The 23,871-nt window shown below is 61.3% G+C and overlaps 1 protein-coding gene across 6 annotated transcripts in view; it reads left to right on the plus strand.

Moving 5' to 3' along the window:
- Positions 1-19,005, plus strand: part of RAB3IL1 (RAB3A interacting protein like 1) — a 43,469-nt gene extending 24,464 nt beyond the window's left edge. For 3 of the 6 annotated variants that reach the window (XM_078433566.2, XM_060606915.3, XM_060606914.3), the window contains 10 exons: positions 9,090-9,345; positions 9,801-9,896; positions 10,006-10,083; positions 10,774-10,992; positions 11,933-12,085; positions 12,600-12,728; positions 12,823-12,935; positions 14,454-14,553; positions 17,122-17,188; positions 18,015-19,005. In XM_078433566.2, coding sequence (XP_078289692.1) covers positions 9,090-9,345; positions 9,801-9,896; positions 10,006-10,083; positions 10,774-10,992; positions 11,933-12,085; positions 12,600-12,728; positions 12,823-12,935; positions 14,454-14,553; positions 17,122-17,188; positions 18,015-18,097 — 1,294 coding nt within the window. In that variant the 3' untranslated portion in view covers positions 18,098-19,005. Of the gene's footprint in view, positions 1-1,161; positions 1,295-9,089; positions 9,346-9,800; positions 9,897-10,005; positions 10,084-10,773; positions 10,993-11,932; positions 12,086-12,599; positions 12,729-12,822; positions 12,936-14,453; positions 14,554-17,121; positions 17,189-18,014 lie in introns of those variants that run through there. The other 3 variants (XM_060606912.3, XM_060606913.3, XM_078433567.2) reach the window with 3 other exon arrangements.
- Positions 19,006-23,871: the final 4,866 nt, after the last annotated feature.

A 23,871-nucleotide genomic window follows, 5' to 3' on the forward strand; every position in this document is an offset into this window, starting at 1 on the left:
TATTTTTGACAAGGACACCATGCACTTAGCAAGGTGTGCCCTGGGCAAGCCGTGACCCTGGAAGTGGAAGTCCTTGTGAGTATGTCTCCCACCCCCCTTCTCCCTCCCATATTGGAGCCCCAGGATAATAGAGCATGCGTCTGCAATTTCCCTTTGGATCCCTAGCCCTTGTATGGTCCACAGTTTGTGTTCCGAAGGGGTACATGAACAAATGAACAAATGGATGAATGAAAGAAATGTGTGTCCCCAAATGAAGACCGGACAAATTCAGGCCTGTGGTTTCAGCTCTGTGGGCTCGGAAGAGTAGTGCCCTGAGTTCTGGTAGCTTCTGGAAGGGAAGCACCTCCTTCCTCCTGGCCTCCCAGGCCTCCCTAGACATGGAGGGTGGAAGCTACTGTCCCTGGAGGGAGGTTAGAGCTATATTCTCACTGGATCCAGCCCCGGGCTGAAGTCGAGGCCAGTGATCAAGGCTCAGGACGGGTGACAGAGGGACGGAGGGACTCAGGAACAGGAAGACCAGTGGTCTGGGATGCAGAAAAAGGTTTTGCAGAGGACGTGAGACCAGACGGCTGTGCTTGGTGGGGATGCATTCCCCCTAACTACAGATGCTGGGGAAAGGCAGGGAAGGCACCGGCAGTGAACCCGCTGTTCAGAACAAGACGGAAAGGCCCCTTTGCGGGGCTGGCGGGGGGGGGGGGGGGGGGGTGCCCGGGGTTGAAGACTCCGGCCAAAGGTGGGTCCTCCCTTGGGAAAAGCGGATAGGCACTCAGAGTAAACCCGAGGAAACTTGTTTTGGGGGCCTGGCCCCTTTCCCACCACGCAGGAGCAGGCACAGATTGGGGAGCCCAAGGAAGGAGAGCCCCGGGGGAGGGGGGGGCGGGGTGTGGGCGTGGGAAGGTGTCAGCAGGCTCTCGGTGACAAGTCGCCAAGCTTCTTGATGCAGCGGTGGCCCAGGGCTCGGGCCTCCCTGCGCCGGGGCCGCGGGGGGCCTAGAGACGAGTCGGCCGCGGGCTGCGGAGCGCGGCGCGAGGCGCAGGGCGCCGACACCGGGCTCCTCCCTCCCCCCCCGGCTCCCGCGGGCGCACCGTCCCGGGGCGCGCGGCCGGCGGAGGGGCGGGGCCGGGCACGTGTCCTCGGGCCACCCCCTCGGCCACGTGACCCGCGGAGGGCAGGGGCGGGCTGGGCCGGGGGGCCGCGCGGCCGGCGGGACTGCGGGAGGGACTGACAGGCGGCGGGCGGGGACGCGGCGCCGGGCGGCGCAGGGAGCTCGCGGCGGCGCCGGGATGTGGAGCGGGTAGGTCCGCGCGCGCTCGCCGCACCGCGCCGGCTCGGGCCGCGGCAGCCCCCCCGGGGGTGGGGGTCCCTGCCGTGTGTGCCCCCTGTCCGCGGCGGAGAGGGGCCCCCTGTGGCCCGAGGACGGGCGAGCCAACTCGGGGCGGAGGTGGAAGGACACCCGGCGGGGGGCGGTCGGGTGTCTCCGGGAGGGTGGGGACTGTGAAGGGTGGGCGGCAGACCTTCCCCGGCGGGACGGCGCCAATTCCTAGCTCCTCTGGAGCGCCAGTGAGGAGGGAGGCAGCGGGGGGTGCAAGCCAGAGTAAGTCTGGGGGGCGCGCCTGGAGGAGGGGGCCCCCAAGCCTGGATGAACCTTTGGAAAGCGGTGCAGTGGGGGAAAGGGGGCCGGGTCTCTGCCAAGGTCGCTAGTAAGTTGATGGAGCTCCATCTGGGGCTGCTGGCTCCGGCCTGGCTCGGAGGTGTGGGGTGGGACCTCCCTGCGGGCTGAAGGAGGGCGGCACAGCCGTGGGGCCCGGCTTCGTGGCCCCAGTCCCCGTGACTGTTTATTGGCTGTCAGGGGTGATCCCAGTCTCTGGCCCACCTGGCGTGGGACCCCTGCCCTGGCCGTGCAGAAAGCCTGTGGTCTTGTCAGGAACTTGGGCAAACACTTCCTCTTCCCCATAGCCTGGAAAGGCCAGGTCCTGGAAGAGATGTGGCCAGAGTGGGGTGGGTTGTATTCCTGTCAAGAACTGGGCCAACTGGGTGGTCCCAGGACAGGGCCCCTTCCCAGCCACAGCTGGGGAGTGAGGGAAGCCTCTCGGGAGACTGGCAGGTTGGAGAGGTTTCTAATGTGGGCTGGGTCCACTTTACTCGAGGCGCCCAGCAAAGCTGGAGCTGAGATGCTAGGGAGTTGTGGGGCTTTGTCCCCAGCAGGGGGTGCTGAGAGAAAGGGCTCCTGGTAGGGGTGAGGTGTGGAGAGGGGTGAGACTCTTAAAGGGCGAAAGTTGAAGCGGAGCCTGTGTGTTCTTTGGAAACGTAGTAGTCACCGCACCATGACCACTACCACCCCCACCCCGCCCAAGAAGAGTGAGTTTCCGGAAAAAGTGGTTAATGTGGAACCTGGTGAGATTAGCGCAATCCTTGCCTGAGGTTAACTGTGTTTAAGGGGCAGCCTAGTCTGGAAGAAGCTTGTGACCCCACGTGTTGGGGCCACCCAGGCAAAACACAGTCGCTGAGTTGCTGTGTGATCTTGAGCGTATGGCCTCACTTCTCTGGGTCTCTGGATGAAATGAGCAGGTGATCCAGGCGTGATCCAGGCCCAGAGTGCCCTTCCCTGGAGGCATCCAGGCCAGGGCCAGACAGACAGGGCTGGGAGCCATCAACAGATAGACGCTCTCTTTAAAGACAAAGTCCAAAAGACTCCAGGTCTTGGAGAAGACCCCTAGTCCGGCCTCCCTGCCAGATTTCCAAGAGCCTTCTGGATGAACCAGGCCGCCAAGCTGACCTCCCCACGCCATGATCCTCAATATAGCTCACCTTTTGCATGTACGTTTGGACCCCTAGGGCTTCAGCTACAGAGCACCTAGCAGGTGCTTTATAAATGCAGATGGAAAGCATAGGGGGCAGAAGGAGGAGCTGGACCTGGAAATGAGAGGCAGAGTTTTGGGGTTCCCCTGAGCACTGCATTTTTATGGACCCCCCTCCCCCCCACTTGGATATTGGAGGCAGGGACTGAAGAAGGATCAGGGGCCAAGCTGCCAGCACCCACGGGGGGTCTGGTGTCCTGGAAACTCATCCAGACCCCAGCAGGAGCTGGAAGGGACCCTGCTTGGGGTCACACTTGCCCACGTATGTCTGACTGAGCTGCTTGGGCTTGTGGCCTCCAGTGGCTCATGGCAGTCTGGGTAGGTATATATTTGGGCCCTCATTCTAGAGTATGAGTCGGGGATCAGGAGTCAGTGGCCCTGGCTAAGCTGTCAATGTCCCTGGGGTTTCGTTTTCTCATCGGTAGGTGAGGAATAGCAGCTGTTGATGGCTGGGTCCTGGTGCCAGTTCGCCCCCTTGGCCCCAGACCCAGGGCTGCTCTCCTAGGGTGGGTGACAGGGGCAGGACTCTGCAGGAGCTCAGGCAGGCCCTCTTCCTGGGGACTCCGTGAGCAGGAGCCCTGAACTCTGAACCCAGAGGCAGCTCCCCCATAACTGGGATACTCCCCTCCCGCTTTCCCACAGTTTCCCACGTCCCCAGTCTTGGTGGCCAAGCCTGCTCTGAGGCGGTGAGGACAGCATCTTGGGTATACCTGCGGCTGACATGGTGCTGGGCACTTGGGGCTCGGTCAGCAAAGACCAGAAATTGAGTTCTGGGCTAGTTTTCTGCCGCTAAGCGGCCACATGCCATTGGTCTAGCCCCCTGGTCTCAGTTTCCCTATCTGACAGATGGGGCCAATCATACTTCTCTCTAGGGAGGGCCAGTCTCTGACTGACCCCTCAGGAATGAAACAAGCCCCCCCAACCTCCCAGGGATGGAGGACTGTGTCCTAGCAGGCAGGACCCTGGGCGGGGGGGAGGCGCTCCAGGGCTGCACATAGGCTGTGTGGCCTTGAGCAGGTCACTTAACTGCTCTGGGTGTTGATTACCCTATGGGGCTTGGATCCGTGAGCCCCTGCCGGTTGGGCGGAGGTCACAGGGGTCTACAGGCTCAGACTTCCTCCGAAGTATGGCCTGGGGGCTTCAGGAGCAGGAGGGTGGGCCTCCTCCCTGGGAAGCAGTCATTCACCTTTCCCAGCTGCTCCTTCCGGGGAAGCTCTCCTGGATCTAACTAACCCCGGCCCCCCACCAGCCCCTGCCCCCTCAACCGGTGGAGCTATATTTCCTGCACTTGTGTGGAGCTCAGACCCTCATGAGAATCCTGCTTGTCCTAGACTCTCCCCAGGTCTGCCCCGGATTTGTGCCCAATAGGGTGGTGGAGGAGGGGGAGCAAAATGAGTTAGAATGTGGTCCGAAGGGGGCTCCGTGTGCAGTCATGCAGATTGGGTGGGTCGGGGCCGGTGGGGTGCCCAGCACACGATGGGCGCTCACTATATATGAATTGGACTTTCAAGGTCATAGGGCGTCAGATGCTTCTAGGACTAAGCAGGAGGATGTGAGGCATGTGCTGTGTGCCCCCTTGCTCGGCGCCCACCCTCCCAGGCCTTGTGTTGGCTCCCAGTGGAGACGCGGGGCTGGATTTCCTGTCTGGGCTGGGACCGGGTTGGCAGCCCGGGGGCTGTGGCGGGGAACGGTTTGCTTGGTCTGGTCCACCGGGTTCAGGCGTCCAACCTCCCTGCTTTCCATCCCGAGGCTGTTGCTGACCTCCGCCCTCCCGCTCTGTTTCCCCCTTGCACCTTCTCTCCCCGCCCCCCACCCCACGCTGGGGTCCCACTCTGTTTGCAGGCCTGGCCTCCTGTTCCTATGTATGAAATATATGACACCGTTGTCCTATTCTTCTGGAACCATCCCTTCTCAACCCTGGCAGTGGCTGCTCCTCAGACCTCCAGGCTGGCTCTCTGGCCCTAGGCACTGCAGTTTTGTTTTGTTTTGTTTTTTCCCCTGTCCCTCTCTCCAGCCCCAGGTCGTGCCACAGTCCCCCCAGCCCTGAGTCTTTTGTGTCTGTGTGGCCTGTGCACAGCCCCCTCCCGGCCCACAGACTTCCTCAAACCCCATCTGCATCCCGCCCCACTTCTCCAAAACCACCATTCATCTTTCCTCCCGTCTGGATTTTTCCGGCTGACGCGTCACATGATGCGATAGAGCTGGGACTCTGGGTTCAGTTCCCACCCTGTCACTTTCTGGCTGTCTGTTCCGGTCAGGTCGCCACCCCTCTCTGAACATCACGTGCCTCATCGTCCAAAGCGGGCTAGGGAGAGCATCTCCCTGCCGCGGCATCATGAGGTTGGGACTCGAACACGGCTTGACGGTTTGGAGCTGTGGGCTTAGCCCCTCTCTGTCAGCTCAGCCTGGCCGGGCTTGCTGGCCAGTCGGGGAGCCTCTGCAGGAAGCCTTTCCTGGGACCCCCCGCGGCCCCCAGACCGGAGTCACCTGGCTGTCAGCCTCGCCCTCAGGGCTTACGGGAACACCTGTGGGTGCATGAGCACGAGTCTGAACGGGGGCCCCTGTACCGTGGCACCACCCTGTAGACCGGATCAGCCGAAGCCGCCCTGTTGGCCCCCGGGGCAGAGGCTAGCGGTCCCATTGTGTCCCGGTGGTCCCAGCTCTGCTCCCTCCAATTCCAGAGCCTCCCTAACCAGCTCCTTCCAGCTTCTTTAATGAACCTGTCATGCCCATCAGCACAGGGATCTTTAATTCAAAGAGATGACCTGGGCCCTGGTCAGTGGACAGGGAGAGACCGCGGGGCAGAAAGACCTCATGGCAGGCCGGTTGGGCTGGAGATGGGAAGAGGTACGCAGGATCCTCGCTGGGCCCTCCTGGCCCCTGGGAGTGACCTCTGCACAGGCCCTCCTGGTCCAGTGGGGGTTTCCGGGTGACTGAAGACCATAGGATCCAGGGGACCCGATTCTCGTTTTGCCATGTTTTGTGGATGGAGACGAAGCCATGCTGGCTGGCCTAGGGCAGGACTGGCGGGGGTGAGGATTGCATTACTGCACCCCCACCCCCTTGTGTGTTTCCTGGGGAAGTGACCCAGTGGGGCCTTTCCTGTATAAACTGTCGTGGGCTCCGGGCAGTGGAGCCGGTTCAGGATGGAGGGTGTTGGATGCTCCCACTTTCCTCTGACCTTGACTCTTACTATCTCCTGCCTCTAACCCCTTCCCAGGGGCCCCTGCAGCGTATTGCGGTTGCTGGACTCTGTTTCTGCGGGGAGTGGGGACCGAAAAGGTTCCAACAGAGGGCCGTGGACCAGGGCTGAGGGGCGGGGAGGGGGTGCGGTGTGGTAGCCCGTGCCTGCCCAAGGAGTGCAGGTGGTCCCGTTGAGGTTTGCCAGCCTTTGGTTTGGGAGGCTGAAGTGTGTGAAGCTGGGGCTGGACCTGTGGGGCCTAGGGCCCCTCCTGAAATTTCTGAGTCGCCTCACAGCCTAGAAGTGTGAGGGGAGGGCCTACAGATTCAAGCGTCCCTTCCAGTACCGAGGTGGGGGGGGGGGTGTCTTTCCTGACCCCCTGGCCCCGGCATTGGGTGGTTCCTGACTACGGGGTGGATGTGTTCTTCATATGCTTTCAGCCATTAGGATTTTTTGAGTTGGGCTTTTTCACTGGGGAAGCCGGGGGCAGGGAGGATGGGAGATGGGTGGTGGGGAGGCCACTGTTGCCTCTGGCTGCAAAAGAGGGCCCCCATCCTTCCCGGCAGGGGGCTGAAGTGAGAGCCTGTTGGGAAACTAATGGGGGGCAGTCCAGCCATAACCCCAGCCCATGCCCTTGGGGCCAGCAGGAGAGTTAGTGTCTTTCACTCGGGGCCGGGGCCCAGACCACACTGGTGGCCCTCGTGGGAGGGGCTGGAGGTCTTTTGCTCCTCGGCGGGGACATGGCTGATGTGTGGGGTGGTCCTTGCAGAGGGAAAGGCACTGGGGCTGGGTGTCTGAAACCTGGAATCCTGCCTGGGTCACCCCCACCCTTGGCCCACAGTTCTCGCCCATCCTGTTGAAATGTGCAGTCCTCGAGTTGGGGTCTGCCACCCGCCCCCCCCCCCCCCCACCCCCAAGCCTGAGTGACTGTGGCCATCGTCTCTCACCTGAAGAAATGGGCACTGGGCCCGGGGCCTCCAGACTCTCAGCGGGAAGGACCTCCCTGAGGCCTGCGGTTTCAGCCGCGGGACCCAGAGCCCGGGCAGGCACAGTAGGGGTATCTGCCAAATGTGGCCACAGACGGCACGGTCTTTACATGGTGCTTCTCCAGTGACTGTAGGTCGTTACCCCCGTCCCACAGGTGGGAAGCAGCTTCAGAGAACTCTGGTGACATTCGCAGGGGCCGGCGCATACCGCAGCTCAGAGCCTGGCATGGACCCTGGCTTTGCCCTCCTGGGAGGCAGTGTCTGGGCCCGAGCAGAGGCTGAGAAGTTGGTCGGGCCAGAATTGGGTCACATTTCCCTGCTGCGGCAGGGAGTCGTCTCCTGAGTCCACCTGGGGCCTTGTAGACCTTGACCCTGAGGCTGATGCAGTGATTTCATACTCCCCCCCCCCCCAACACCCACCCGGTGGGGGCTTCAGGCCAAAGACCTGGCTGCCCATCCTGCACAGCCACCCACCAGCTGTGTGAGCCCGGGCAAGTTCTACACTTCTGTAGACTCTGTCCCTCATCTGTGGGATGGGGACAGTCCCACAAATGCTACTGAGAGCCCTAAATGAGAGGGCATGGGCAGAGTATCCCAGCATCTGGCATGGTGGGAGTCCCCTGGGTGCGGACCCCAGTCCAGGGCCGCCATAGTGCTGCCATAGCCCTTCCTCGAGCCTCAGGGACCCCTTGCCAACGAGACTCTCCCCCACCCCCAAGGGTATTAAGAAAGATCATTGGCATAAACGCTGTTGATGGAGTGACAGATGTGTTTTCCCACTTCATCTATCAGTCCCCGGTCCCTGCCAGGCAGGACTCAGCCAAGGAACCATGAGGCCACACTCTGGGCCAGTTCCAAAGCCTAGGGCAGGCCAAACTAGGTGCCTGGATAGGGCCACGTGAAGGGCTGGGAATGGGCTCATTGCGGGGGTCCCTGGGTCCCCAGCCCCTTTGTGTTACCTGGGAGGGTCACCGATGTTCAGGGGCTGCTTGGTGACTGTGCCGGGGTCCACATGACAGGGAGGAGCAGCTGATCCCCAGTCTTGCCTTTCACACTTTCCCCTCAGCAATCCTGAGTCTCACGACCCCTTGGCCTCGTCTTTCCTCCCTCTTGTGTGGGCCCCGCCGAGCCCCCTCCCCTCCACTTCCCCACTGTTATCAGTGGCCTGGCCCAGCCACTCACCCTCAGCCCAGCCACCGAGGCTCAGAAGCTGCTGGCTCAGGAGCTGCCAGCTTTTGCTGACTGAGCGAGTCCAGAGGTGCTGTCTTGGCACAAACCAGTGCCAGCCGGGCCCTCTCCCTTCCTGCCTCCCTCCCTCCCCAGGGTCTGTTGCAAAGTGAGGGGTGTGGATGGACAGTGGGGGGTGGGGGACAGAGGCTGATGGCCCCCTCACTACCTCTAGGGTCTTCAACTTCAGGGAGAGAAGGATCCTGAGGCCCAGAGAAGGGTGTTTGCCTGAGCTCACAAGGCAGACCAGCGGAGAGAGCCCAGACTGCTCCCCACAGGGAGCAGGAAGACAGTCCGCCCGGCCTGGGCTATTTGGCAGAACTTTCCTACCTCAGCAATGCCTGCCCTGGCTGGGTCCTTCCTCTCCCCGCCACCCTAAATGGGGTATAATTTGCATAAAATTTGCATTAACGATAGCCAAGAAGGCGGTTCCCATTTAAGTGCCTCCTGGGTGCCAAGGTTTTATGCAGGTCACATCCATCCAGTGACCCTGGAGGTAGGGCCATTGGGATCATCCCCACTATGTAGAAGTGGAAACTCAGATTCTCAGCACTGATGCATTTCCAGTCTTCTGCTGGACAGATAAACTGAGCACCTACTGTGTGCCAAGCTCAGCCCTAGGCCCTGAGCTGGAGAGGGTGGTTGACAAAGGTGAGTGAGTCGTGGCTTTGCCCCCAGGTGACCTCATGTTTGGTCCTTATGCCCTTGACAGCCTCATGGGTAGAGTCCCTATTTTACAGAGTAGGCCGCGAGTGGCAGGTGCGCTGTCCAGGGTTGGTGCCTGGGCTCAGCTCTGGGTCTCAGGACCCCACCCTGTATTTGCTGTTTGCCTCGCAGCCAGCCCCACCCAGACGAGGGCCACCCGCCGCCTCTTGAGGCTGTCCCCGTCCCCTGGAAGAGCGTGGGCCCCTGCAAAAGCCACAGGACGGAGTCCCCAAGAGGCCTGGTGGAGACCCCTGGAGGGGAGGAGGCCCAAGGTGAGGAGGGCCCTGCGGCCGCCCCGCTGGACGTGCTCCGCCTGCGAAGCTCTTCCATGGAGATCCGCGAGAAGGGCTCAGAGTTCCTGAAGGAGGAGCTTCACAAAGCCCAGAAGGTGGGGGCTCAGAGGGCAGCGGGAGGGGCTGCGGGGACGAGGGGCCCGTCTGGAGGAGCTGTGGGCTCTCCCTGGGCACCCAGAGAGATCGTGCACCCGCCAGGGCCGGCTGCACGGAGGCCTGTGCTGGGCGTGAGGGAAGCACAGAAGAGAGTTCTGCTTGTGACTTTTGAAGGACTTCTAGAAGTCTTGACTTCTCTGAAAGCCTGTCCTAAGCTCTAATAGACCGGCGGGTGGGGCTTCAACATGCCACAAGCTAAATGGAAAATGCATCATAAACTGTAGGACAACAGAGGAAGGGCGGTCGGGGCCCAGAGGCCCACGTAAGATGACCCTGGCAATGGAGCCTGATCGGGGCGGGTGGGGGGAAGCGGGGTGCCCGGTCCCCTCCATGCCAGGCCCAGGGCCCCTATGGGGCTCACGGCCACCCACCTGGAACCCCTCCCCCTCCCCAGGAGCTGAAGCTGAAGGACGAGGAGTGTGAGCGGCTGTCCAGGGTGCGGGAGCAGCTGGAACGGGAGCTGGAGGAGCTGACAGCCAGCCTGTTCGAGGTGTGGTGGCCGGCTTGGCGGGGGCGGGGGGTGGTTGCAGGTTGGGGAAGGCGGCTGCCGGGTGTCCGCAGGCCCCTCTGCACTCACGCGGAGCCTGCCTTCTTCCCAGGAAGCCCACAAGATGGTGCGAGCAGCCAACATGAAGCAGGCAGCGTCGGAAAAGCAGCTGAAGGAGGCGCGGGGCAAGGTGAGGGCCCCACGGGCTTCGAGCCACACCCAGAGCTCCCGCCCTGCCCGCCCCGCCAGCCCCCGAGAGCGCTGGGCTTTCGCCACCCGGTGGGACCCCGGCGTGTTCTCGTGGGTGGCGGGGATGGTTAGGCCACGGCCCAGGACGTCGAGGCAGAGGTGTCTGAGACGACACAGCTCCCCGGGGACTCGAGCAGCGTTCGCACCGCACCAGAGACCTTTGCGGGGCCTCACCAGGGCAGGGAGGATCCCGTGGGCAGTGCAATTTCTCCTGCCTCCTTCCATACGCCCTTTACAAAGCAGAAACCCCAGTCTGGCTACGGGAGCCTGGGCACGTAGCTTCCTCTCTTGGAGTCTATTTGCACATCTGTAAAATGCGAGGGCTGTGTGGTTCCTGGCTCCTGAGGGCCCCTCAGCGGGAGGCCCGGCCAGCTCCCAGACGGGTGCGCGTCACAGAGCCCTGGCGTACGGTGTGACCTCAGGCAGGCCGCGTTTCCTGTCTGAGCCTCAGTTCCCTTAGCTGTGAAATGGGTGTGTCAGTCCCCCCTTCAAAGGCCATTCCAAGGGTAACAGCAGGGGTCGGGTACTAGTCACTGCCGGGACAGGCTGTCCTGAGCCGGGGCGGCAGGCAGGGGCAGCCTGGGCAGCGTTAGCCCTGGACTAAGGTTGACGTCCACCTCACCCCGGCCAGATCGACATGCTGCAGGCAGAGGTGACAGCCTTGAAGACACTGGTCCTCACGTCCACACCGGCCTCTCCCAACCGCGAGCTCCACCCACAGCTGCTGAGCCCCACCAAGGCCGGGCCCCGCAAGGGCCACTTGCGCCATAAGAGCACCAGCAGCACCCTCTGCCCCGCCGTGTGCCCCGCTGCCGGACATACCCTCACCCCGGACAAGGAGGGCAAAGAGGTGAGGGGCGGCGGGCGGGCGGGCGGTGGTGGACGCGGGACAGGGAGACAGTGCCCAAAGTCCGCCAGGCAGTGGGGCCCAGTGGAGAGGCCTGACCCCTCACAGTGTGACCTGGAGCCTGGCCTGCCCTCTCTGGGCCTCTGTGTCCTCTGGGAGAGCTGGGCAGGTTTCTGTGATAGGAGGTTTGGGCCTCGGCCTCTGGGTGTACCACGTGGGGGCCCTGATAGGCCCTCCAAGCCCCTCTAAGCAGTAGGTGATGTTCTGTGCGCCTGAGGCTGGCCTTGGCCTGAGGGCCTGCCTTGGGTGGGGGGATGGGGGAGTTCTGCTTGGAGACACAAGGAGGCCTCGGCCTAAGGAGGCCACTGCTGGGCCTCTGGGGACAGGCTGCTTGGACCCTGGGCGCTCACAGCCCTGACGCCCAAGACCGTCTTGGGACATCCCTGGACTCGAAGGTCTTCGACACCTTCTGGCTCCGGTGCCTAGACAAGCATAGCATTTGGGAGCTGTCTCCCTCCCCGCCCGGCTGGGTGCATGGGCTGCTTGGTCCAGGCTGGGCAGCGGCCACAGGTCCTTGGCCACAGGTCCTTCGGCGAGTGAGGTCACCTGTCAGAGCCTCAGTTTCCTCACAAAAGTAGGGCCTCCTGGGGCTATGGGGCGCTGACGAGCCCTGGATGTCAGGAGCTCGGCTCAGGGCTGCACGGGGCGAGCCCTACAAGGGCTGTCGTGGGATTCTGTTTCCTGTGGTCTTTGACACCAAGGCAGCCCCCAGCCCGCTCCTGCCCTATGTCTCTGGAGCCCCCAGGGAGGAGGTGCGGGCCAGGCCTCTCCCCCTCCCCCCACTTCTGAGCTCTCAGCTTCCGACTGAACACTAACATCTCCTTCCTCCCGTCTGTCTCTGTGCACCTGTCTGTCTGTCCGTCCGTCTGCCCTGCCCACCCAGCCCGGGCTGGCCCCCCTCCTCTCCCTGCTCCTCTGCGTGGTCCCCAGCAAGGCTGTTCACCTCACCTACGAGCCGGCTTGGCAGCTCCTACCTGGGGAGCCGCCCACGGCCCCCACCTCCACCTCCGCTACCTCTCTCTCCTTTTCCCGACAGGTAATGGCCGCAGAGAGGGGCCGCCCCTCCGTCCCCCACCCCCAGCCTCACTCACACTGCACATGCCCCAGGGCGGCCAGCGGGTGGCCTCTCCAGAGCAGGTGGCCCGCGTGTGTTCCCTCTGTGTGCCTGTGTCTGTGTGTGCCGTGGTACCTGTGTGTACGGGGAGGGGGGCGGGGGTCCCGCGGGGCCACTTTTCAACTTCTCCCCCTCCAGGAGGCAGTGAGGGTCTTCAGGAAGGGGCCCTGGACACAAGTAGAGGCAGGAAGCTAAAAGCACACCTGGATGTGCAAGCTTGAGTTCTGAGGTCTTTGGGGCGAAAGGAAGGAGGCCGTCCTTCCTCGGCACTCGGCTTCCCCGCCTGGCCGCTGGGGACAGACTCGCCGGCAGGCTGGGGCCCGTCCCGCAACCTCCCCGCCTCCCCACCGCTGTGGGCTCTGCCCTTCCTGGCCATGCTGCCCCTCCCCCCCACCCAGCGCCTTGACCGCTGCGCCCCGCTCACCCTCCCCCACAGGTGGACACGACCCTGTTCGCAGAGTTCCAGGCCTGGAGGGAATCCCCCACCCTGGACAAGACCTGCCCCTTCCTTGAAAGGGTGTACCGGGAGGACGTGGGCCCCTGCCTGGACTTCACCATGCAGGAGGTGAGGCAGGGCAGAGGGCGGCCGGCCCGGGGCCCAGCGCCTCAGCCAGAGGTCAGCCCCTCACCGCTCCACCTGCTGCCCTGCTTTGTTGCAGCTCTCTGCGCTGGTACGGGCCGCCGTGGAGGACAACACACTCACCATCGAGCCCGTGGCTTCGCAGACGCCGCCCACCGCGAAGGTGGCCGCGGTGGAGTGTGGCAGCACCAAGTACGTTCAGCGCCCTTCACCCTTCCTTGCGCACTTGAGAGAGCCACACCTAGCCTTGAGCTCTGCCGAGGGGGTGGCCAGGGATTGAGCCTCAGGCCTGCCTGCGGAGGGTCCGGGTGTGGGACCCGAGAGGAGCAGGGGCGGGGGGTGGGCTAGAGTGCAAAAGCACGGTGGCTGCCATCACCACCCCCCTCTCCCCCCCCCTCCCCCCCGCCCTGTGCGGGGAGGACTCTTTGGCAGAAGTTCCTGCCTTTAGTCACGGACCCCCAGGCTATCCAGGGGGGTCTGGGAGCTGGAGTCTCCCTCTTCCCAGCTTGGCAGACATCCCTCTCCCACCCCCAACTCTCTCTCCCACAATGGGCTCTGGGCCCCGACTGACATGTAAGTGAAGTCATTTCTTGGCTCCCCTTCTGCTAATAAATAACCAAACAGCCCTCATGCCTTGGCTTTCCTGCTACTCAGCTGGCATCGAGCAGGGCTCGCAGCAGAACAAAATAGCCTTGGTAGAGCAAGGGGCAGAGACAGGGAGCATTTTCCCTTGGCAGCCCAGGATTTGACCTGCCAGGGAGGCCCCTTGGGGAGAGTCTTGTCACTCATGGGAATATTTGAGCCATTTTGAAGGATGAGTGGCAGTTTGCCAAGTAGGGATGTGCCTTGCAGGCAGAGGGGACAACATGAATGAAGGTGTGAGAGGCCACGGTATGAATGGAAGCATCACTGGGTTTGCAGAGCGGTGGCGTGGGTAGGGAGTTGGGGCTGAGGCCACACGGGAGGGCCAGAGTGTAAAGGGCCTTGAATGAAGTTTGGGCTTTGACCCACTACGCCAGCATTTCACAAGCTCATCAATAGATGTACCCTGAAAAGAGGGTTGCCAAGTCCAATCAGAGTCACAGTGAATCTGGAGGCAGCAAAGGCACTGATAAGTCCCGCACCCCAGGAGCCTACTTAACCTTCCTCTGCTCTGGATTCTCCATAACGGTTTCCTGGGCAGTAGCAAAGCAGCGGGGAAAGATGATGGGCTACATACGGGCTTTTGGAGGAGCCCCTGGCTGTAACGTGGAGCTGAGAGGATCCAGGCAAAAGGCCCCTTGCGTGACCTAGCCTGGGGACTTGGTGACAGAGTGGAGGAGAGAGAAGACTCTTGTTTAGTTGGGGAAGGCATCACTGAGTCTGAGGGCCCCGATAAAGTAGGGGGACTGCAGAGAGTGGAGCTTTGGTACACCCGGCATGAGGTTGACTGAACTCTCCTGCCCAACAGTGGCGAGGTGAGGGCTTTAGGGGTGGGATCCAGCTTAGTTCCGAGATCTGTCCCAGGGACTTCTAGGGCTGCCCCTTCCTTGGCCTGGCCCTGGGCTCCTTGGGAAGCTGGGGTCGAGGGAGGGGCTGCCAGGTCCCACCCCCCCGTGTCTGTTTGCCTCTCCCTCCCTCTGTGCATCTTTCTGGCTGCTGCGTCCTGCCTGCGTGAGCTGGGTGGGCGAGCCTCGGCCAGCCTCCAAGGCTCCCTCTGCTTTCCTCTAGTACCTGTGCCCTGAGCGGGCTGGCTCGTGCCTGTCGCCACCGAATCCGGCTTGGGGACTCCGAGAATCACTACTACATCTCACCGTCCTCCCGGGCCAGGGTAAGTCATCCAGTGGGAGTGTCACTTTGCTTCTCAGGGGCACATTGGGCTGGGGCTCCGGGCTCCAGGCCTGGGAGCACAACCTTGATCTGCAGAGCAGGGCACAGGCTCAGAGAGGTACAGAGACTAACTGGGGCCACACAGCCGAGCCTGGTGAATTAGTTTGTCATTACCACAAAACAAATGACCATAAACTTAGTGGCTTAAAACAACACCTGTTTATCATCACGGTCTCCCTGGGGCAGGAGTCAGCCCAGCTTAGCTGGATCTTCTGCTCAGGGTGTCAGAGGCTCTAGTCAAGGGGTTGGCTGGCTGCTTCCTTCCTGGGGATAGTGGTCCTCTTCTGAGCTCCCGTGGCCATTGGCAAGACTCAGTTCCTAGGGGTGAAGGACTGAGGGACCTGTGTGCTGGCCGAAACCTAACCATGGGAGTGACATTAGAGTTCAGGTTAAAGTTCCAGGCTCCTGACTCCCAGCTCAGGCTCTGGCCCCAGGCTCTTGAGAACGTTCTGAGGCACGTCTGTTACTCGAGCCTGACTGTCCGTGGCAGGTGCCACGAGGGCTCCGGGAATCCCAGCTTCCGTCCTCACGTGCCAAGTGGCCCAGGCTGCGTCAGTGGACCTCACTGAGCTGGGGGCAGGGGTCGGGTGGTCCTCGTTCCTCTGTCCCCTCACAGACTGTGAACAGGACTGTAAGGAGCCAAAGAGAATGTGTGAGAAGGTTCTGAAGCTTGGTACAAAGGTGACACAGGGTGGGTGGGTCCTCCTTTAGGAACCATCTCCTGCCCTCAACCTACTAGAGGCTCCTCACAGGGATCAGAGTGGACAGATGGCCCCACTGCTGGGCAGCTTGTTCGGTTACGACAGCTCCCGCAGGGCATCCAATGTGTTGTCTTGGCCACCCCCACGGCAGTGAGCTGAGCCCCCATTTGTATATGGGGAGTCTATGCCTTAGGAGGGGGTATAGCCTAGACCCGGAGGCTCCCCATTCTGAACCCAGTCCCCCTTCGCTGCAGCCTCCGCCCCACGCATCTGTGCCCAGAGCCCTGTCCGGTGGCATTTTCCTGATCCCCACCAGGGCTCACCAGAAGGATCCGCGCCAGACATTCCGTGCCTGGCAAAACTACCTCTAGAGCCTTGTTTCTTCCAGGCCTCCTATGTCTCTGCGTTGGGCAGAGCTGGGATGGGAGACGAGAAGGGTGTGAAGTTTCAGGATGTGGTCCCCACACTCTGAAGAGACCAAGGAGTGTGGAATCCACAGGGAGAAGAGATTTGTGTCCCCAAAGTGGAGCCCTGGGGAGAGAACCTCACTGCTCGGTGCCACACCTTGCTCACTAGCCTCCTGTGGGGGCCCGCTGGCCACTGGGAAACACCACGGCCTGGCCCACAATCTTCTCCTGCACCGACCTCTGCCCTGACCCCCCTGCGCCTGCTTTGTCCTGCTGGCCAGGATTCCTACGTGGTTGAGGGCCCAGGGGTGTTGTCCCCTCCCTGCAACTCTGGACCCTGTGGGCTCCCACACGCTTGACGTCCGTGCCCCCGGGCGCCGGACATTCAGTACAGGCTTCCGTGGGCACAGCTGCCAGCTACCCTCTGCCCTTTCTTAGGCTGAGTTCCCTAGAAGCTAAGCCCCGGACGAAGATTTTATGCTATTCTTAGGAGGCATGAATGCGGGATAGGGTGGGCAGAGGAGTGTCCGGCCTCAGCTGGAGTCTGGCTGCAATCTGATCCGTGGGGGCCCTGGAGCCCAGAGTGGGTTCCACCCTGAGGCAAGGGGGCTGACCTTTTATACACCGCATGCGGGCCAGTCACTGGCTGTGGCATGCAGGGGACGGGGTACGGAGGGGCACCTAGGCGCCATTAGTGGACGACCCTCTCAGTAGTGGGGAGAGGGGGCCCCAGCCTGGGGAAGGGGCCTGGGCAGGGTACCAGCAGCACCCTCTCTGCGGTATGTGAGTCTTCGTGGAAGGGCCGACTTGGGGTCCGTGGTGCCCAGCACAGGGCCCGGCATGGGGCAGGCCTCAGGCCAAGCTGGGGGCTTCAGGCCTGGGGATCCAGGGCAGTCCCGGTGAGCAGCTCCGGATCCCCCTGTCCCGCCTGGCATTACCAGGAGCACTGGGCCAAGGCCTGGCTGGCCGGGGCCTCCAGCGCCCAGAGCAGGCAGGCCTGCCTGGGGACGAGTGTGGTTTCTAGGCCGAGCCACCTGGTTTCGTCTTCCAGCTCAGCCACTGACTGTTTCGTGACCTCTATAATTGCTGTCCGGTGGCTTCATTCTTGGAGTCTCTGCTTTCCTCCTGGGTCAACTGGGGATGATACGCATGTCTGCCTCACTCGGATACGCGTACCGGGTTAAACGTTAGCTGCTGCTATTGTTCTTCCCAGGAGCAGGACTAATACCACTGTTGGCAATTAAATTTGAGAGCCCGGTCCTGTGCCACTCAGGGAGCATTCGTTATCTAGCTTTGATGGGACGTGGGATTTGTGGCTCGGGTCTCCGACCTGCCCTGGCTCTTGGGGGGACTCTAAGCGTGAGGGCTGGCAGGTCACAGCCTCTTCACTTGTGTCCACAGATCACCGCAGTGTGCAACTTCCTCACCTACATCCGCTACATCCAGCAAGGCCTGGTGCGGCAGGAAGGTGAGCGCCCCCTGGTGGCCGGCGAGGGCGGCGCCTGGGAGGGATGGGGGCAGCGAGAGGGCGGGCCAGCCATCTGAGGGGTCCACCGGCTGGGCTTTGCCCTGACAGAGGGGAGGACCCTGCCAGGGTCTGCCGGGTCCGGCTGCCTTCTCCCACCCAGCAACCTCTCCCAGGCCCCGGGGCTCCCTGTTACCGGCCTGGCATCAGAAACCTTGCACGATGGGGTGTCCCTTGTGAATCTCCTCCCCGCTGGAGGTAACCTCCTCACCGTCGGTCGTTTGACACTGAACGCTGCCTCCCACTTCACTCTTGCCAGGGCTGGTCCTGCATCCACCTGTTATCCCCTTCAGCCCTATTCTGCAAGGTCTAGCTTCCCGCCCCTCCTCCAAACTCAGTTCCCTGCTGCCCAGTCCGTTTGGAGTCTGAGCCTCTCCTCCCCAGCTTGGGGGTCAAGGCCTTGGAGGGGATCTTGGGCTGAATCCATGGCTCTGCTGACTGCTCGGGGTCTCTGAGACCCCAAGGATACGGGTTGGAAATCACCACCAAATGTGTGGCAGCGTGCTTGTGTGGGTGGGTGTCAGGCCATAGGGGTGGTGTCACCTCTCCCACTGGTACGGTGCAGAGTGGGTTCAGCCCTCAACAGTTTGCAGGGCCTCAGCGTGGCACTTGTAAGAGGTCCAGCCACTTACTGAGGTTATCTGTCCTGGGGGACCGGGGAGCCCTAGGGTACCTGTCAGCTGCCCTGCCCAAAGCTAGGAGGCGGGGGCTGGACCATCTGCCTGAAGTGACCCTGTCACTGAGCCGTCCACCTTCTCTCTGCCTGCAGCGGAGCCGATGTTCTGGGAGATCACGAGGCTGCGGAAGGAGATGTCGCTGGCCAAGCTCGGCTTCTTTCCCCAGGAGGCCTAGGGCATGGCCGGAGCCTGGAGGGGGGCTCTGAGCCACAGCCAACACCTGCCCCGGCACAGACAGACAGGAAGACAGGGTCCTGGCGCCAGCCCTGAGCCAGAAGCCGAGCAGATGGACAGATGGCCAGGCCATGGAGGCCTTGCTGAGCCGGTACCAAATCTTCATCCCGGGAAGGACAGGACCTCATGAGCTGACCCTTCGCCCTTCCCCAGTGGCCCTACAGCCACCAGGAGACTTTCAAGAAAGCACCAAAGACCAAGGAGCTTGGACCCACACTCAGGGGCTCAGCACCCCCTTTGCAGTCCTGGGAGCTGCTGCTTGCAGTCACCTTGTTGCTGTGATGTCCTCAGAAAGGGCTCACACTGGGTGGCCTGACCTCCAGGGTATCTCCCACCTCAGTTCCCAAGCCCTGGGCCACCAGCACCCCCGTGTGGCCATCCCTCCCCCATTCCCGTGGGGGCAGTGCAGCCACAAGGGGCTGTCAAGGACTTGCACACCATCTGCTTGAGAACTACCCCAAACTGTTCTTAAGATGGATCAGGGCCCCTCCTCCCACCCTCGCACTTGACCTTCCCCCCCTCCTCCATCTGAGCCTTGTGCTCCTGGCGGCCCTGCCCCCACCACTGGAAGGATTAGGATACTTTGCTCCCGAAGTAAAATACAGACAGGGCCTCAGGACACCGTGTCTGTGTTCAGCTGTGGGTGGCCGTTCAGACAGTGGGGGCTGAGGTCGCCAAGCCCTGTACACAGGACCGGGGGAGGGTGGGCAGGACGCAGGCCCCTCCTCGCCCCTCACAGCCCACTCAGGACCGGGGTCCAACCTGGACACATCCCTCACCGTGGCCGATTTCCTCCTTTGAATGGAATGTAACACGATCTCTATTTAATAAAGGAAGGCTTTGTTGGTAGAGGCTGGGCAGCCACGCGCCTTCACTCCTCCGCCCTGGGGCTCAGGCCAAGGCTTGGGCATCTGAAGGAATGAAACCAAATCCTTCCCTAGCCCGCCCTCGTGCTTGGGATTAGGCCCAAATCCTGAAGGGATTGCTGTAGGGAGTACCACTCGAGTCTTCTCCAGCCGTCCAGTCCGTGGGGCTGTGGGTTAGCAGGGCCGATCCCCACCTCCTCTCCCCTGCGGGGTGGCCTCCTGTGGGGAGAGTGGAGCCGTCTCAGGGGCACCTTGGGCAGATCCCCCTCTGGTATCCCTGCCTATTTTATTATTTTTTTAAATGTTTATTTAGTTTTGAGAGACGGAGAGAGACAGACCATGAGCGGGGGAGGAGCAGAGAGAGAGGGAGACAGAGTCCGAAACAGGCTGCAGGCTCCAGGCTCTGAGCTGTCAGCACAGAACCCGATGCCGGGCTCGAACCCATGAGCCGTGAGATCATGATCTGAGCCGAAGTCTGATGCTCAACCCACTGAGCCACCCACGCTCCTCCTCCCTGCCTCTTTCTAATGGAAGGTTGGAGTTCACAGTCAAAACCTCAGGGCTGCCTGGCGAGTGCAGGACAGTGGTGCGGGGATCGATTGGTGATGTCTGCAGGCAGCGCAGGCAGGGATGTGACGGCTGTGGCCTTGCCAGCCACTCCCGCTCTTAGATGGTTTCTTCGCAAGGAAAAGTAGTCACAGGGTGGGCCTGGAGAGGTGTCTTGTGATTCCACATCCCCTCCCCACCTGTAGGGGTGTGGGTCCAGGCCAGTGGGGGAGGGGGAGGGGCATAGCAGCCTCGGAAATCCGTGTGTGCTGGGGCTGGTGATACCTTGAAGGGGCCCCGATTAGCCTGAGGCCTCAGGGCCTCTCAGCTAGCAGATCGGGACTCTGTCAAGGCCACCGAACCCTGTCACCCTGTCCAGCCGCCAGCCTGGTCCCTCTTGATCTCCAGCCTCGCAGATTTCCTCCCATCCCCGCCCCCAGCTTCCATGGCCCCGGACAAGCCACACCCGGGGCCAAGGAGACACCGGACAACATTTCAGAGCCCTGGCAGCGCGTCCCACACCCCAGACTTGCTCTGCCTGGCCCTGTGATAGGATTTCCTGTCAGGCCTAGAGGGTTGTGGTGGGCAACGAGACATGTGAGGGACCAAGGGACACGCAGTCTGGCCTCAGTATCTCCCAACAGTAGCTGATACTAACACATTTAACCCTCAGGGCCGTCCTGGGAGGTACCGTTTCCCCATTTTGCAGATAAAGCCCCCGAGGCACTGAGAGTTCACCCAGGAAACGGTGGCCCTAGATAGGAATGGATGAGACCAGCTCCAGAGCCGGCATCCTTTTTTTTTTTCTTTTCTTTTAATATTTATTTTTGGGAGAGCGCCAGTGGGGGAGGGACCGAGAAAGGAGGACGGAGCATCCGAAGCGCGCCCCACGCTGACAGCGTTTATGGGGCTGAAACTCACAAACCGCGAGATCATGACCCGAGCCGAAGTCGGACGCTCAACCCACTGCGCCACCCGGGTGCCCCAGAGCCAGCATCATTTTCCTAGACACCTGCCTTGTGCCTGGCGCTGGATTAGGCCTGTTCTCCAGAGACGGAGAAACAGAGTGTCAGGCAGTGACAGAAGTGCATTTCCATCTAAGTTGGCTTCCCACGTTTTCCCCTGCTTACAGCCGCCCCCACCTCAGCTCTTCAGGCTTCTGGGGGTGCGCAGGGGCTCTCTGGAGGGGGCTCAGGGCTTTGGCTCTTGGAGTCGGGAGAGGATTAACCGACATCGGCCATACGGGAGTTGTGCCTCTTAAGTGAATTTTCTAGATAACTCACTCGGGCCTCTCCAAGTGCTCCTGGTACATGTGGCCACCTCTTAAAAGCTAGCTCCAACCATAGCCATTGAGCCCGAGCCCAGCCACACGCTGGCCTTACGCACTGCTCTGCTGTGTCACAGTCTGCAATCTGCCAAGCTTGCCCTCATGTAATGCTGCCAGGATCGCGTACCTGGGCGATGGGCTCCTCTCTGGGGCTCAGTCTTCTCATCTGTGAGTTGGGAGGATGGGACTAAATGAGCTTCGCAGCTCCCCCACCCCTTTCTCGCGTCTTTTATGGTGGCAAAAAACACATACGATTTACTATTCTCTTTACCCACCCATCCCTTGAGGGGCATCTGGGTTGTTTCCACCCGTTAGCTACCGTGAATAGTGCTGCGATGAATAGGAGAGCGCGCTTATCTCTTTGAGACCTTGCTTTCGATTCCTTTGGCGATTTGTACAGAGGCGGGACTGCTGGGCGATATGTGGTCTTCAGTTTGTTGACTTGTGTCTTCTATACCGTCTTCCACAGTAGCTTTGCCGTCTTACCATCTTGCCGGCAGCGCGGGGGGGTGGGGGGTTCCCGATTTCTCCACACCCTTGCCAACGCTTGCTACGTCGGTGTTTTTGGATAATGGCCACCCTCATGGCTGTGAGGTGATAGCTCACTGCGGTCGTGATGTCTAGCGCTCTGATGATCAGTGGTGCTGAGCATCTTTTCATACGCTCGTCGGCCACTTCTATGCGCCGCCTTCTTACTCAGGGACCTTCGGAGGAGCCTGTGCTATAGCGACGCCGTCAGGGACAGACTTTCGTGGCCGGTGGGGCCACAGCTCGTACGTGATTCTGTGGCCCTGGCCCCCTCAGACTGCACCCTTCGCTGGAGAGTTGTGTCCCGGGCCCGGTCCCCAAGCCCACGGTGTGGTGAACTTTAACTCAAAGCCAAGTTGCGAAGCTCTGAACTGTGTCTGCCGCCGAGCACGTGCCTGGGCCTGGTGACTGCTCTTGCCGGTAGGCCCAGAGCTTTTGGGGGTAAATTTGCCCGCTGGCCTGCCCGAGTCTCACTCGGCTCTAGGACAGTGGCTGGTGGTTCCACAGCGGGCGGAGACGCGAGTGTGTCCCACGAGAGGCCCGTGTGCCAGCTCGTGGCCAGGAGAGGCCCCGCAGGGGCCGGGACAGGGGCCAGCCAGTGGTTCGAGGGGCTCCCCTCAAACCTCAAGCACAAGCACAAAAACCCTCCCTCCAAAATGCTGCAGCTGGCCAGACCCTCCCTTGTCTTTCAGCTAGTTCTCCCCTCCCCCTGCCTAAACCCAGGGCCTGGTGGTGGCCCAATGGCAGCTCAGGAACGCCAAGTGGAGCCTCTCCCTTTCCAAGTGGTCTTAGAGGCTTCGAGATGCCCTGACATGGAGGGTGTGGGGATTGGGATAATGGAGTCTCAAGCTCTCCCAGACCCCCTGATTTTAGGAGCGTTGCAAAGTCCCCTGGGTGGAAGCCTGGAGTGGTCAAGCCACCGATGGAAGCCTCGAGGCCTGCAGAGAAATCAAATGTGGGAAGCTGTTGGCTGGGTTATGAGGGAGAGACCTCCGGTTCAGGCCTTAGGGGACCACAGCCACAGGGGGCAGGGGAGATCCACGACCTCTCTCTCCTTGCTGGGAGAAAGTGGCTGGAAGGGTGGCACCGCCCCGAGCCCTGTCTTTGCTTTACCTCCTGGGGACCCTGTGCAGGCCTTCATCTTCCTCACCTCTCTGGGGGCAGCTGGGGCAAGGGGAGGTTCTAACCCACTCCAGTCCCCCAGCTGCCTTGCACATGGCTGAGACCAGGGGGGTGGGGGAAGGGGTCAGCATTAGGGGAACATGGAGGGCTGCTAAAGATGGGGTGGGGGGGCCATGCCCCTGGGGGGGGGAGCTGGATTTGGGTGCGGGAGCTTCAGGTCCCCTAAGAGCCTGCCTCGGCTATCCTGGTGCTTCTGTGCAAACCTGGTAGGGTTCTGCTGTCACCTCCCACCTCAGCCGCCAGCCACACACCTCTATCCACCCGGCCCCCAACATGCACACATGCTCAAGGAAGCAGTTCAAGGAGGAGTCGGTGCTCAGGCCATCCAGGGCCATAGTGACCCCAAGGCCTGACCGGTTGTCCTGGCAACCGAATAGAGGTCTGGTGGTACCAAGGAGAACCCAGAAGCCCCTTCAGCCTTTCTTGGCAGCCTGGACTCCTGCCCCACAAATTCCAGCTATCATGATATCCTACAAACTGTGAAACCAAGATAAAAAGTTAGTGTATCAGGGGCACCCAGGTGGCTCAGTCGGTTCAGCCGTGCGACTTCAGCTGGGGGCATGATCTCACGGTTCGTGGGTTCGAGCCCCGAGTCAGGCTCTGTGCTGACGGCTCAGAGCCTGGAGCCTGCTTCGAATTCTGTGCCTCCCTCTCTCTCTGCCCCTCCCCCACTCACACTCTGTGTGTGTGTGTGTGTGTGTGTGTGTGTGTGTGTGTGTCAAAACATAAATAAACATTAAAAAATAAAGTTATCAGAGAAATACCCTCAGTGTTCTCAAAGTGCATTCTCTGAGCCAGCACATCAATATCACCACCCTTGGAACCCGTTACAAATGCAGTTCTGTGCCCTCAAACGTGCCCTGCCGAATCCCACTCTGCGGGTGAGCCCAAGCAGCCTGTCATGACAAGCTCTCCCATGATTCTGATGCGGTCAAGTTTGATATCTGCTACCCTGCCACATAACCTCAGCCTGATTTCATTTCACGTTGAGTGTGAACGCTTCACTTTTAGGAACAGGTGTCTTTATCTCAAAAAAAAAAAAAAAAAACCCACAAAGTAATTTGGGGAGCCCCCTACACCCTCAAAAGGACTTGAATTTATTTAAGCCAAAAGTGGGGGAAGGGGACTGTAACAGGCAAGCCATCCAGCAGAGCACCCGTGAATGCCAGCGCCCCGCCCCCGACTCCGGTGCCCCCTTCTCCCCTTCTACGCCACCGGCCGCCCTTCGGGATCCCAACCCTGCAGTTCCAACGGCCCCCGCAGACG

This window comes from Panthera onca, chromosome D1 (assembly GCF_046562875.1).
Source record: "Panthera onca isolate mPanOnc1 chromosome D1, mPanOnc1 haplotype 2, whole genome shotgun sequence".
In the NCBI taxonomy this organism is placed as follows: Eukaryota; Metazoa; Chordata; class Mammalia; order Carnivora; family Felidae; genus Panthera; species Panthera onca.